We start from the raw sequence: 14213 nt of genomic DNA on the forward strand, positions 1-14213 counted from the left end.
TTTCACCCTATTTCCCCGACACTGTCAGGTGCCATTACACACTGACAGCACCTGGCCATGTATCACACCGAAGTGAAAGGATCTTCCTTTGCAGACTGGCTGTCAGTATCACAGTTTAAAGTGACTTGTTAATCCGCCAACTGAAAGATAAATGACTGAAACTGTAAATCAGTAAGCATGTTGGCAAACAATTTCACATCTGTAAACAGATGCTGGAAAGTGATTCTAAAATGTATTATCATAAAATATGTTTGCATTTAGACTGAGAGGGACAACTCACTGCCCAGAGATATCTTACACTCACACACCTCACTACTGTAACATAAAATGACCCTTGTGTTAAGTTAACTTTGAATGCAGCTTTCTGCCAACATGTTACTCAGTATTTTCTGTTAGTCTACCACTTTGGTCCAGACCCAAAATATCTCAACAACTTCTGAAGTTCTGTACAGAGGTTAATGTTCCCCAGAGGATGACTTATAATAACTGAAATAACTTAAATGATCCTTTAACTCTTCAGAAAATTTAGTATTCAATTCCACTGCTACGCTGATGACACCCAGCTCTATCTATGCACTTGGCTTTCATGCAACTTTCTCCAACCTGATAAGACTGAGGTTCTCCTTGTGGGTACTAAATCTACTTTGGCTAATCCCCTCAGGTTAAGAGTCAGGGTGTCGTCCTGGACAGTACATTGGCCTTTGAGGTGTTACATCAATAATGTTACTCAGCCTGCATACTTTCATCTACAAAATATTAATTGTCCTCACCCATCACTTACACCTCAGAGTGCTGCTATCCTTGTTCATTCCTTGGTTACATCTCCTATTGATTATTGCAATTCTGTCCTCTTTGGTTTCCCGCTCAAGTGTCTTGGTCCAGAATTCAGCCGCCTGTATCATTACCAGAACCCCCTCCACAGATCACATCACTCCTGTTCTCCAGCAGCTTCACTGGCCTCAAGATTCTGCTTCTCACTTTTAAGGCCCTTCATAATCAAGCCCCTTACTACCTGTCTGAACTCCTTCATATCTACATACCCTCACATACTCTTAGATTCCCCTCTGCAAACCAACTCACATCACCATCTGCCAGTTTTACTACCATGGGTTCTACAGCCTTCAGCCATACTGCCATCCGCCTCTGGAACTCTCTCCCCAACGACATAATTATGATTTCTGTCTAGTCGTTTTATTAACTTTTATTTTATTTTACAGAATTGTTTGATTTTTTGGTCTAAGGATACATTGCTGCTTGTTTTTTTAACTGTCTTGTAAGACGTCCTTGAGTGCCAACATAAAGTGCCAACATCAAGTCAAAGGTAGTTAAAAAAAACAACTGAGCCTAAGCTTGTTGTTTACTTCTAATTAGTTGTAACTTACTGTAATGATACTGTCTGAAAGGTAATATCACTGACTCCTTTATGTATTTTGTGCAATCCAACTCTCCATGATAACATTTAATGTGATCATATGACGCATGAGCTCAACAATATCAAGCCATTTGTGAGCTTATACATTTGTTTCAAGTGTAGTTCAGGAAATACAATCAATGAATGTTAATTAAAAAATGAAGAGCAAGGGTGAGTAAAATACAACAGGAAGCAGGACTGTTGATTGTTGAACAAAATACGGCTTTTTGTGCAAATCTGGCAAAAAGAGTGTTAGTTTTACAGAAAAGGAGGCAAAGGAGGTACTTCAGCAGAGCCTGATTACCCTGCTGCTGTCTGGCAAGCAAGCCCTTAACTTATCCTCCGTATTCCATCATATAGCATAAAGGAACTACAGCTTGCATTACATGTTATCCAAGTTTGTGTTGTACAATGGCAAAAAATGAACCTTGAACACACAGGCTAATCTATAGGCACAGTGGTGAAAGGCGCTTCATGTCCGGGATCAGGCCTGCAGACCGAAGCAGCGTGCAGAGCTGAGGACGTCGTCTCTGGTCAGGTAGCATCCACAGAGCTGCCTCAGGCCGGTGAAAGACTCCCTCCCATGCATGACGCGCCAGTTGTCTATGAAAATCACCTCATGAAGAAAAGAGAAAATCAAATCCTTAGATTACACTGAACTACATTTGTATCATTCAGTTGTCCTAAAATTGTAAATTAATCGATTAAAATTGGCATTTTGGAAAAGCATTTATACATTTTTGTTTTTTGACTTTTCTGAATGCACCCCCTTCGTGAACAGTGTAAGTTTCTTACTTTCCCTGGAGTCAGCTTTACCCACAGCTCGTTCTCTGGCCGCCTTAGTTCTGTCGTCAACTCTCGATGTGCCACATACCATCGCCGAACAACATCATGAGGTATTGTGTTTATCACTGATCTGTCATAGTTGTTGTATCTGTTGGGAAAAAAGACACAACAATCTTGTTATTTGTAAACTTTAAACATTCAAGCATACTTTTAAAGCTACTGAATATTCCTTAAAAAAGTGGCAAGAAATTCTAACTACTGAGGACCTTTTAAAGTTTCTCAACCAACCTTAAGGACAAGCTGGCTTTGTTATTATATTCATGCAAGGGAAGTAATGAATAACTAAAAAAGTGAGATGTATAAAGTTAAAATCAAGTTCTACATTAAAATCCTGATAATTCACTACTGCAGAGATGTGAGTATCAAATTAAAGCGCTGACATACCGAATCAGGTACATTTCATTGTTCCAAGGATAGACGTTGAGCAGGGGACCAATGCCCGTCATGTGGTTTTGGTGGTTGTCAGTGTTTTCAATGTACTCGTGCCTGATGGGAATGCGGGCAAGCAGCTCAAAGTTTCCAGGAGACCTCTGACGTACTTTTTCAGCGGCGTAGAACCCGTCCACAAGTAGTGTCCGTCCTCCAGTTCCCTCATGTTTGAGGCAGTGGAAAACCTGGATTCTGCAACAGCAAGCAGCAGCATTTAGTCAGAAAGTGTTAAAAACAAAACTTTTTCTCTCCTTGGGTTTCATTTAAGATATATCGAAATTAAAACTGCTCAGTACAATGAAAACTGTTGACACTGAAGTCTGTTATGGAGTACGAAAGATTAGTATCAATAAATAAATAAAAAATGTAAAAAATAAATACAGAAAAAAATAAACAGAAATAAATAAATAAATGTATGAGTGAATAAATGAAAAAATAAATAAATAAATGCAAGAATTAATACAGGAATAAAAAATATAGAAATAAATATAGAAACATATGAATAAATACAAGAATAAATAAATAAATAAATCCACAAATTAATATGGAAATAAATATGCTGAAATAAATACAGGAATAAATGAATAATTATGGAAAAAATACAGGAATAAATAATTATGGAAATAAATAATCCAATGCATAAATAAATGCAAAAATAAATAAGTATATCTGAAAATAAAACAATAAATTCATTAAAAATATAGAGTTTAATGAATGAATATGGAAATAAATATGTTTAAATAAATACAGATTTAAAAGAATGCTGAAAAAAAGAATAAATAAATGTTTAAATAAATTTTGAAAAAAACTGAGAAATCCATAAATAGAATTTTCTGTATATCTGTGTCTGTATGTTAATGAGGTAGGAGGTCCTATTTATTTATTCCTGTATTTATATATATACACATGTATTTACTGACACTTATGTCAATTTTTGCCCTCCATAGTCTGTGAATTATTAAGAATAACTGCACAATTGTTTCTGGGAAGAAAGAGCTTTTCTAATGTTAATTTTTCAATGCTTGACAAACGACATTCCTTTTACTTCCCGTGTATTACGGTCATATCACTTCATCTCTGCTGCACCTACCCACATGGCTCCTGAAAGTAGGAGGTGTCAGTGTGACGGTCCAGGGCCAGCTGGCTGTAGGCAGAATCTCCTCTGGAAAAATCTGAGGTGAAACACCACATTCTTCCATATGTCGTCTCCCTTGTGGATCAATAATACACAAAACACAAGTGGATTAGGAATAAGTTGACAGGGCCGAACATCTTCTGCGCTGCCTGTGAATATTTCCTTTGAAAACAAATCATTAATGCAAAATATTGGCATGAAAATGTAATTTGTATGAGAAAGTTACACAGCAGCATAGGCCTTAAAAGAACCACGTCATACCTGATGAGACTGACCCTCTGGGTAACTGCCTCTGTGGCCTCGACTGTAACTGGGACATCATCTACAAAAGCGATTCCATACAGGAGGTAGTTCTGAAGAAACTTCTTTACTTCATCATCACAGCTCATAAACTTGTCCCATTTGGATGAGGGTACGTTTGCATTCTTATAGATGTCCAAATTCCAAAGGATACGTGGCTGGACGATGGCCTGCTTCTTTCCTTCGTAGCTGTTCTCAGCGAGCCAGCTAAGGCTGTACTTTGACACATGACCTCCGGGCCCTGGGATACAGAAATGGATAAAATTGTTATTAGGTACAATAAATGGAAATTGCATAAAAAATACTAAGCATGACCTGATTTTGACTCATCTTAATGAATTATTTATGAAAGGTTGAAGCATATTTGGGAAGATCACAGTGTGTGAATAAACTGTTCTTGGGGGGAAAAGCGAACTAATTTGTATATTTGTATAATATTAGAAAACTAGTCCATACCCATTGAGTGCACAGTTGCCCACGTACAGTTTCACATGGTGTGTGTTTGGGATACAGGTCATAGGAAATTGCAGATTAAATAGTCAACTGAACCCATTAAGAAGAGCAATGTATTCAGACAGAGTTTTTGTGAATTTGATAGTACAATAGCTTTATTGAAAGTACAGTAGTACCATTGCCAATAGTGGGATAGTTAGTGGGCTAAAACTGTACATTAGTAGTTGAGGTAGCACGTTGAAATGCAGATAGTTAAAGTCATTGCCTTTGTAGAAGCTCAGTTTTAATAAGTTTTCCAACTTTTGCCAAGAGGGAACTTTAGATATTGGTCCCTAAATTATGTTCACCGAGTTTCATGCAGATCGGTCAAACTTCCTAGGAAGAGATCGATTTTAAGTGTTTTTAAAAGAATTCAAAATGATGGAAAATATATATAACCGGAAGTTATGGGTCCTTGAGGCAAATGTGTTCCTCATGACGAGAGGCATCTCTGTGCAAAGTTTCATGTCTGTACGACATACGGGGCATGAGATATGCCCATTCAAAGTTTGCAATTTCAATCGGTTGCTATAGCGCCCCCCTTTGGCCAATTGATGTAATATTGCTTCATTCGCATCCTCCCATGACCCTCTACCACTGTGCCAAATTTCACATGGATTGACCAAGTCAGTGAGGAGAAAAACGTGGAACAGACACACACACACACACACAGAGTTTTCATCATTATATAGTAAGATATACCAAGTGTGAATGAACAATAACATTAATCATTACAAACCGTTTCTGCAAAAGAGCTCAATGGCAAAAACAATTATCTTCTATAACAAGTTTGTCTTGATCTCATGCCCTCTTGACTTTAGACGTTTGTTTGCCTTCCTAACCTCCGTTTCTCTTCTCGTGCACTGAGCTGAGCTGACGATCGGAGTAATTTCTCTCACCGACGGGTTCTCCCAGCCCAGATGTTGAATCAACATGCTGAATTGGGCAAAAAAAAGGTCAGCAATGGCCACCTAGCGCCAAAGGTGTGGGACACTCCACAAATGCTAGGGCAATAGAAGCTCACCGTAGACCCGTTATTGACTTACAGTTGACTGTTGGCTTGGTGTGTCGGGGGCCCTTCAAAGCAAGAGAATATTTATTGCAAAGAGAGCAAGGGCAGCTGGGGGGTCAATAGGGGCCTATAGATCAATTTTGCCCCATCCATCCATTTTCATCTCCTTATCCGGGACCGATTGCATGGGCAACAGGCTGAGCAAAGCACCCCAGATATCCCTCTCCCCAGCAATGCTTTCCAGCTCCTCCTGGGGGACCTTGAGGCGTTCCCAGGCCAGATGAGATATGTAATCCCTCCAGTGTGTTCTGGGTCTGCCCCGGGGCCTCCTACCAGTGGACATGCCTGGAACATCTCAAACAGGAGGCGCCAAGGAGGCATCCTGATCAGATGCCCGAACCACCTCAACTGACCCCTTTCGACACGAAGGAGCAGCGGCTCTACTCCGAGCTCCCTCTGGGTGTCGAAGCTCCTTACCCTATCTCTAAGGCTGAGCCCAGCCACCCCACAGAGGAAACTCATTTCAGCCACTTGTATCCGCGACATCATTCTTTCAGTCACTCCCCAGAGCTCATGACCATAGGTGAGGGTTGCTCATTTTGCCCCCTAGCAGGCTAATCTGGGCCTGTTATGAAGTAAGACTTCATACTTCAACTTGGCACAGCCATTTTCCCTGATTACAGCTGCTGGATTAGCATTTAGCCGAACTGAGTTCAGTGTTTGTGACCATTTTGTAGCTGCTTATTTCAGTTTCGCAATGTGCATGAACAGACACATACAGTAAATGGGAGAAACCCAGAATAACCCCTGTCCTGCGGTACATCAGGTTATAAAGGATTGCAGAACAGCTCATAAAAGCTTGGCATCAAAATGCACACAGCAAATTAATAGATAGATATGATCTGTGTATAACATGATTAAGGCCCTCGCACAAGTGAGATCAAGCACTTTGTAGACCAAATCTGTAGGGGCCGACGTTGGATGTGCACACCCAGACTCAGCTGACCTTGAATGTGCACCACTACACTGTGTATATGCCAGCATGCCCGCAGGAGTGCATGCATCATCGACTGTCTCTGGGCTGACGGGTCCCCATTTGTCTGTTTATGTAAGATTCAGCGCCACTCTTGTGCATAAATAAAACACACTGTAACAGCCGAGCAGCCCACAGGGAGGCATCAGTCAGTCTTTAGGACAACCCTGAGTAGTGTGAGCCAGTCAGACACCCACAGCGAGAAAACATGGGCATCTCGAGTCTGCCAGATTCTGACTGCACTGCTGTGAAGGGCTGGGTGATTCATCAAATTTAATTTCAAAAATGATTTTGGCTCCCAACTATTATGAAACCGAGATAAACATTTTAAAAACTGAATGTTCCTGCACTGTAATTATGACTGGATGCTGAGATTAAAGCTGTGACGTCACAGGGCGAGGGTGAATGTGTGGTGTGCACATGAAGCCAGCAGATTTCACTGACAGGGCACACTGTAAAACCTGGTTCCTTTTTCTCACCTGGCTGTTGCGGGACTGTTTTTTCCTTTCAGTCCAAAAATTAAATCTCATGGCTTTTCCCCCTTTGTGTGCTGGGCTGTGTACAGTATAAGGGATGATTCCAGCAAGTCTGGAATCAGTGCTGGGGTTTGCGTGCCAAAAGATGACATCATCACATCTTTCGCATGAAGGTGCAGAATGTTGTCACCATGCTTGGTCGCCCACCTCTGAATATTTGTAAAAGGATCCAGCTTCTTGTGCTGCAATTTTTCACTTAAACATGGATGCCTTTGAGGGAACTTTTGGCCGTGCAGTTTCACCTGTGCAGACATCTCCTTAGCCTTGTTTACACAAAGATCAGGCAATAGGGCCACTATAAAGTACCCTCTTTATTCTGCCTTACACAGAGGCAAACGACAGTGGCATCATTCCGCTCCAGTGTGTGGTTACAGACTGCACGCCAGCATCGCGGGATCAAAAGAGGCGTGACAAGTGTGGCATGTAACACAACAGCACTGGCCTCTTGTGTGATATAAACCATACGCGTTAGCAGCGCTTTATAAACACTAACTATGACATAACATATCAATAACAATCATTTACATCAGCTACACATAGAGACAGACAACCATTTTATGTTTCACAGTGCAGACCACACCCTAAAGGATTAACTAACTAACTAACAAAAGAGAGAATCTTTACACAACAAAACACCTCCACCACCACAGAGGGAAAAGTCCACTTCTCCTTTGTCTGATAACACGCAGGACTGTGAACTCAGCAGGGTGGGTGGATTCAAAGGTCTGGACCCAGGACACACTGCATGTCATGTGTGATGAGAATGTGCTCTGATGTTTGACTCATCCACAGCTGGATTGTGTGTGGCTGAATACTCCTCAAGACAGTTCCCAGAGTAGATGCAATTTACTGGTTCACTAAAAGTAAATGATTGAATCTGACCTGAGGTCATAAATGCCTCATCTAGTCAATCTAGTGATTATGTTTTAATGTCCAGGGTGTACCTGTACCATATCCTGTAAGGGGTTGTGGGTGGCTGGAGCCTATCCCAGCTGATATCGGGCGAGAGGCAGGGTACACCCTGGACAGGTCACCAGACTATCACAGGGCTGACACATAAGCCCTTTTTAAACAGGAATTGTGCAAATTTGCAGGAAAGCCCAATCAGTCTTCTTTCAGCATTGGCAGTACAAACAAACAAAATCGGGGAGTGCAGCAAAATGCAGCCTACCTACTTTTGTTTATACAGAATGCGCCTTTTTCAGGGCAATGGGGGGCGTGAGCAAGTAACAAAACGTGTAGCTCAGTGTGTGATGTAAACAGTGACATGGGAGGGAAGCCGCGGCTGGTCAGTCCATCAGCGATTCTCTCGTAAGTCAGCCCGTCCTTCACCGTCCCCATCATCTGATGGTTAATGGCCTCTTCGTTTGCGAGGGCAAGGAGGGCGTGTAATTCCTTGTCTCCCCAGTTGCTCATCTTTACAGTGTCTGTCAGGTTTGCATTTCCCTCTTGCTACTAGCTGCTCATTCCTGCTATCAGCTGTTTCCCGTTTATCCACCACCAGTGGGTCACACGTGCAGCATCATCAACAGCTCCTCCCACAAGTCTTCAACAGCCCCTCCTGTTGCAGAAGGCCGCCTCGGTCTGTTTAAACTAGAAGGGTTCCGCCAATATGTTTACCCCTACGTGGCAGAAAATTGGGCACTTCGGATCAACTCACCAATCCGGCTCTGTGTGTCAAAACGCTCACAGCTTGCCGGCAAAACGTCCCAACATTCGCCGAAAATCTGGCAGTGTAAAAGGGGCTATAGAGACAGACAACCATTCACCCTCGCATTATTTAGAGTCACAGATTAACCTGCATGTCTTTGGACTGTGGGAGGAAGCTGGAGTGGAGAAAACCCACAAAGGAGGAGCATGCAAACTCCCCCACACTGGGTTTGAACCAGGAGTCCCCTTACTGTGACAACAATGCTCACCACTGCACCACCGTGCCGCCCACTTTTATCAAAGCAAATATTCATTTCTGACATTTTATACCTGTCATAGTACATTTTAGCTTTTTTTAAATTTTACATTCTCTAACTCTTTAACCCATTTAAGCCCACCGGCAACAATAGTTGCCAAAGTGTATGCTTGTCATTTTCCACTTAAAAATACATTTCTAAATACTATACATGTTTTATATATCAATGATATGTGAGTAGACACCTTAGAAAATCATATTAAGAAAAAAAATTAAGTTTCCACATACTTCCTGTCACGTCACGGCGTTGTTGAGTTCCTGACCCATCTTACTGAGGGCATGGCGACGACAAACCCCCACAAGTAAAGGTGATTTTCATATTATAATAATATTTTTTTGTTGACATATATATATATCTACGTAATCATGAAAGTCCCTAGAATCATCCAAACAACAGAAATATTGCGTTGGATGTATAGTTTTTTCTGTATGCAATCATTTGTCCAAGCGGCAACTATTGTTGCCAGTGGGCACATACCTTGTCAGTAGATAATAATGTTAGCTAACATTACCAACATTACAAAAGGCTAATATTTGGCAACAATACAGTTTTTGATAGTGTTAGCTTTAACATTTGGTAACCAACATTACTAGTGTTTGGTAGCTAGCGCTAGCTAACTACCTAGCTAACTAACTAGCTAGCTATTAGCGCTGCCAATGTTAGCGCTGACTGTGTTGCACTGTGTGGTAGATTAGAAGGACTGAATGATGTCAAATACAGGGAGAACATCTTTAACACTATTGTACATGAACAGGGATATAGAATTGGAATTGTTTGGTAAAAAATATCCATTTCAAATTGCGTTAATTTCACAAAATGGTGGCCCCCAGTGGCCATGGGAGCAAACATTTTAGTGTTTTCCACAGATGATGCATCTTGATGCAGATGATCCCTCTGCAAAAATCACAAGCATTTCAGTTGTGCCAGAGTCTGAGAATAATGCCCGCGAAACAGACTGTGACAGCGATTTTTCTGATGATGATGATGTGACCTGTGATCCCAAATGCCTACCATCTAGGCTGCTCAAAGGAGACTGCTTTGTGTCTGATGGTGACACGCAACTACCCATCACTGATGATGGACAAGAACCTGAGTAGCTATGTTTCCATCCAAAAGTGATTTGAATCATTGGGAAATGCGCATTAAAAGTAATACGAATCCTGTGTGTTTCCATTAAATGTACGGACTTTGGTGAAAACTACGAACTCGCACGAGTTTTCCGCAGAAAAGAAAACAAAACAAGTCTTGCATTCTTCTTCTTCTGCGTTTTCTGGTGGTTGGCAACCAGCTTGTAAATGCATTACCGCCTTATTAAGGCTAGAAATGTTCTTATTTTGTCCTCCGTCCACACAAGTCTTGTGTTGTTGTTTTCCGCAATGTGTTTGCCTTGTGAGTGAACCGGAAACACCGGAAGCAGTTGGGGTGAAAGTGCACTACATCAGACTTGCGAATCAACATTTTTTCGAATCAACCAAAACCCGGCTATAGCGAGTGTATTTTAGTTTGTGCGAATCAGGGGATTTTAATTTGAATTTTGGCGTTTCCAAGTTTTCTGATGACAAAATTCATGAATTAAATTGTTCTCACACTTGTTTTAAATAACAAAAGTCTTTCTCAATAAAGACAGCTGAATTACATGTTGTTTTTGTGCTCTAATTCACTTTTCACCATTAGAGGGGTAGATACAAGGTATGTGCCCACCGGCATATTATAAATAAATACATTACTACAATTATAAACTGATACCTGTCACTGTAGTATCGTAACAGCTATCCTCAGACAGGTCTGTCAACAAAACACCTCATATGTGTACTCGCTCTGTCTGAGCCAAAGCTCTGATTCACACCTCCTCGCCTCGCAGTCTGCTGACAGGGAAGCACTGCTTGTAGTGGGTGGATGAATAAGTCTGTGTGGAGGTATTGCACTGAATCCTGTTGGAGGTTTGCGTAGGATGTAACTGAGTACATTTACTCAAGTACTTTACTGAAAGGTCCAGTGTGTTAATGATAAACTTTATTTATATGGCACTTTTCATGCAAGAAATGCAATGAAAATAACGTTATTTTGATGCTTTTAATGTTTCATGTAAACCACTTTGAATTGCCTTGTTGCTAAAAACTGCCATATAAATAAACTTGCCTTTCCTTGTAACAAGTTATATGCACTGGACCTGCGTGGGGCCCCTGGAGCCTATTGAGTTATCCAGCCTTGTGTAGTGACTTTATTACAGGCAGACAGTGGAGTCTGACTTGACTTTGAGTATGCTTTACCTGACCAGCCTCTTATTTCCAGATGTTCAGTTTGGTATAGCTGCACTTAAAGCTGACTTACACGTGAGGATGAGATGTCCCTCCTGCACAGCTGTATTGTCAGGGCGGATGTTGAGGTCTATGCCCCCGGTGTCCACGTTTCTCTGGTGAGTCTTGGAGTTGTATGAAGACGCAGAGCGGCAGTGATCCCGCAGCCACACGTAGTTAAAATGCATCCGTGTCCCTCTGTAGTCCAGCACTGTTGGTGTCATATGCATTGAGTTAAATTATTGCACTTTTGTCTGGATGAGTCACAGTGTATTTAAACTCACCAAGACTGTCATCCTGTGTCTGGATAGTTGCAGAGCTACATGCGCGGATCTGCACCTTGTATCTCCACGCCAGTTGAGTCTGAGTCTGAGCCCACGCGGGTCGCAACATCCTCTTTAACGTGCACATCATTGTGAACACTTACGTGATAAACAAACTAGAATAAACCCAGAAGTGTAAGAGAGATATCCGTCTTCATGCAGGAGCAGGCACCGTGCAGCTGCAGAGCAAACACGTCTCCTCCTCAGCTCTTTAATGTGACATTTCCAAGTATGACGAGATTAATTATTAAACACGGCCTAGTTTCTCTTATGATATGGGATTCAGGTGGAGTAGCTAAACCACGGCAGGTTTAACTGTTGGAGATGGTGGAGGTTTGGCGCATGCGCAGACGGTGCAGGGCAGAGGTAATTTCCGGAGGTTAAAGGCGAAAGCGACAGTGCAGGGGAATGATTCACTTCACATGAGTGTGTACTTTTAGTTTATAGCGGTGTCTCTTCAACTGCAGTGGTTTTTAATTTAATATTCACTCAAACAATATAATACTGCATCGGTTAATCGATTATAGCCAGTCAAAGAGATCTAGAGGGAAAATAAATTGATGCCTGAATAGATTTATTGTGATATTCAGAGAGATATCAGTGGAAACACTTTTTTTATATTTTCAAAATTAAGTTTATTTAAATACCAATTAAGCATTTAGGCCTAATTAATAACTAATTGAACAATACGAACAGACATTGATGATCTGTAATTAAATGTCCCGGGGCCATTTAGAAGTTAGCATAAGGGTATATTACATGCACTTTCTTTTTCTGAAATCTAGACACTGCATTGGTAAACATATTTTAATGTATGGGCCTCTGTTCTCAAGCTTTAGGCAGCTTATATGGGTGTACAAATTTCACATCTACATTATTTCTCATGAACTGTACTTGTATTTTTACCTGTTTTGCCAATAAAATATAATTTGAACAGACTAAATTAAAGAGCAATTCATTGTCTAATATTTTAATGGGTAAAAAAAGAGATCATCCCTACACGTCAACTCTGTGTGGAGTGATAGAATTATATTAACAACCACGTAGACAGACGCACACGTGCACACACATTTATTTAGATATAATATAACACATTTATACAAAGTATAGTACTATACTAATAATAATTTGTGCATGACGGGGTGCCGCGTTTAATACAGTGGTGAATTTTTATTATGGAAAGTAGTGCTTATTATAAGCCCCATATCATCTTCAATTTAGACAACTATAAACTTATTTATAGAGCTGAGAGACAGAGTACACTTTAATATAATGGTGGATTTGTGGTTTTATTACATGGTTACACCACCAGATGTCAGTGTCGAGCCACGTTGCCCACAACGCTATAGTGTTGATTTGAACTTTTCCTTTTATTTCTCTTTATTGCACGAAAAATTTACAAACAAGGCAGACTGAACAGAGTATTTCAGTCATTATGTTTCTGAGCAGTAAAAATTGAAAATGCAGTACAATTAAGTATCTAAAATCAAGCTATAACAATAAGGAAATAAACTAAAGTGCATACATTATGACCAGGGCCTAATAATAATAATAATAATTATATATATATATATATATATATATATATATATATATATATATATATATATAAATTTAGTATAAAATTAGTAAATAAATATAAGTGGTCTTCAATTTGAATTAAAGGTCACTAAATTCAAACCCTATTAATTTGCAAAAGCTTACAGGTCTTAGCAGATTATTATTATTATTATTATTATTATTATTATTATTATTATTATTATTATATTGAAGAGCATATTTTCCTTTTCCTTTATTTATTCTTTTATTGTCTATTTTATTTGTTTATTATTTTCCCAGATTTTAAACTCCAAATATTTCAGGGCTTTACAATATAGGCGACATTTATTTAAAAAAAAAAAATAAAATAAAAAAAATAGTTTTTTTTTAATAAATTTTGATTTGTGTATATAATATTTTCCCATTTTTAAAACTGTGTTATTCTGCAAATTTTCTAATTGCTCTTCCTTAAATAAGCAGTCCATACATTACATCTACATGTGATCTGAGTTCAACAACTAAATTATTTTCATTCTTCCAATTGTTTCCAATGTAGCTCAGTGTAGTTGGAAGTGACTACAAGAGAAGACAGTATGCTCTTTAGTGTAATAACAATAGTAATAATAATAATAATAATAATAATAATAATAGTAAGGATACATTTATTTATAGAGCACTTTTCATAACACATTGTCTCTGATTAGACCTCTGCCCCTTTTATTTTTTCTATATATTTATGTATTTTTAGTTGTTGTTTATGTATACATAAGAGTTCTATGCTCTGTCGGTAATTTTTTTTATTAGTTTCACATACCTAAATACAAAACAAAAAGGAATAAAAAATATTTTAAAAAGTGCATGTGAGAATGTGGTAGAAACCTGTACAGGCTTTG

At 39.6% G+C, this 14213-nt stretch overlaps 1 protein-coding gene across 1 annotated transcript; it reads right to left on the reverse strand.

Moving 5' to 3' along the window:
• Positions 1-1186: 1186 nt before the first annotated feature.
• On the reverse strand, positions 1187-12133 carry tmlhe (trimethyllysine hydroxylase, epsilon). Its single transcript, XM_033637316.2, has 7 exons — positions 11743-12133; positions 11493-11669; positions 4083-4362; positions 3777-3896; positions 2642-2878; positions 2207-2345; positions 1187-2027 (listed from the first exon to the last, which is right to left on the reverse strand). The coding sequence occupies exons 1-7, from the start codon at positions 11870-11872 to the stop codon at positions 1896-1898; spliced, it is 1215 nt and encodes a 404-aa protein (XP_033493207.1). The 5' UTR covers positions 11873-12133; the 3' UTR covers positions 1187-1895.
• Positions 12134-14213: the final 2080 nt, after the last annotated feature.

Source organism: Epinephelus lanceolatus, chromosome 11, assembly GCF_041903045.1.
Source record: "Epinephelus lanceolatus isolate andai-2023 chromosome 11, ASM4190304v1, whole genome shotgun sequence".
NCBI lineage: Eukaryota > Metazoa > Chordata > Actinopteri > Perciformes > Serranidae > Epinephelus > Epinephelus lanceolatus.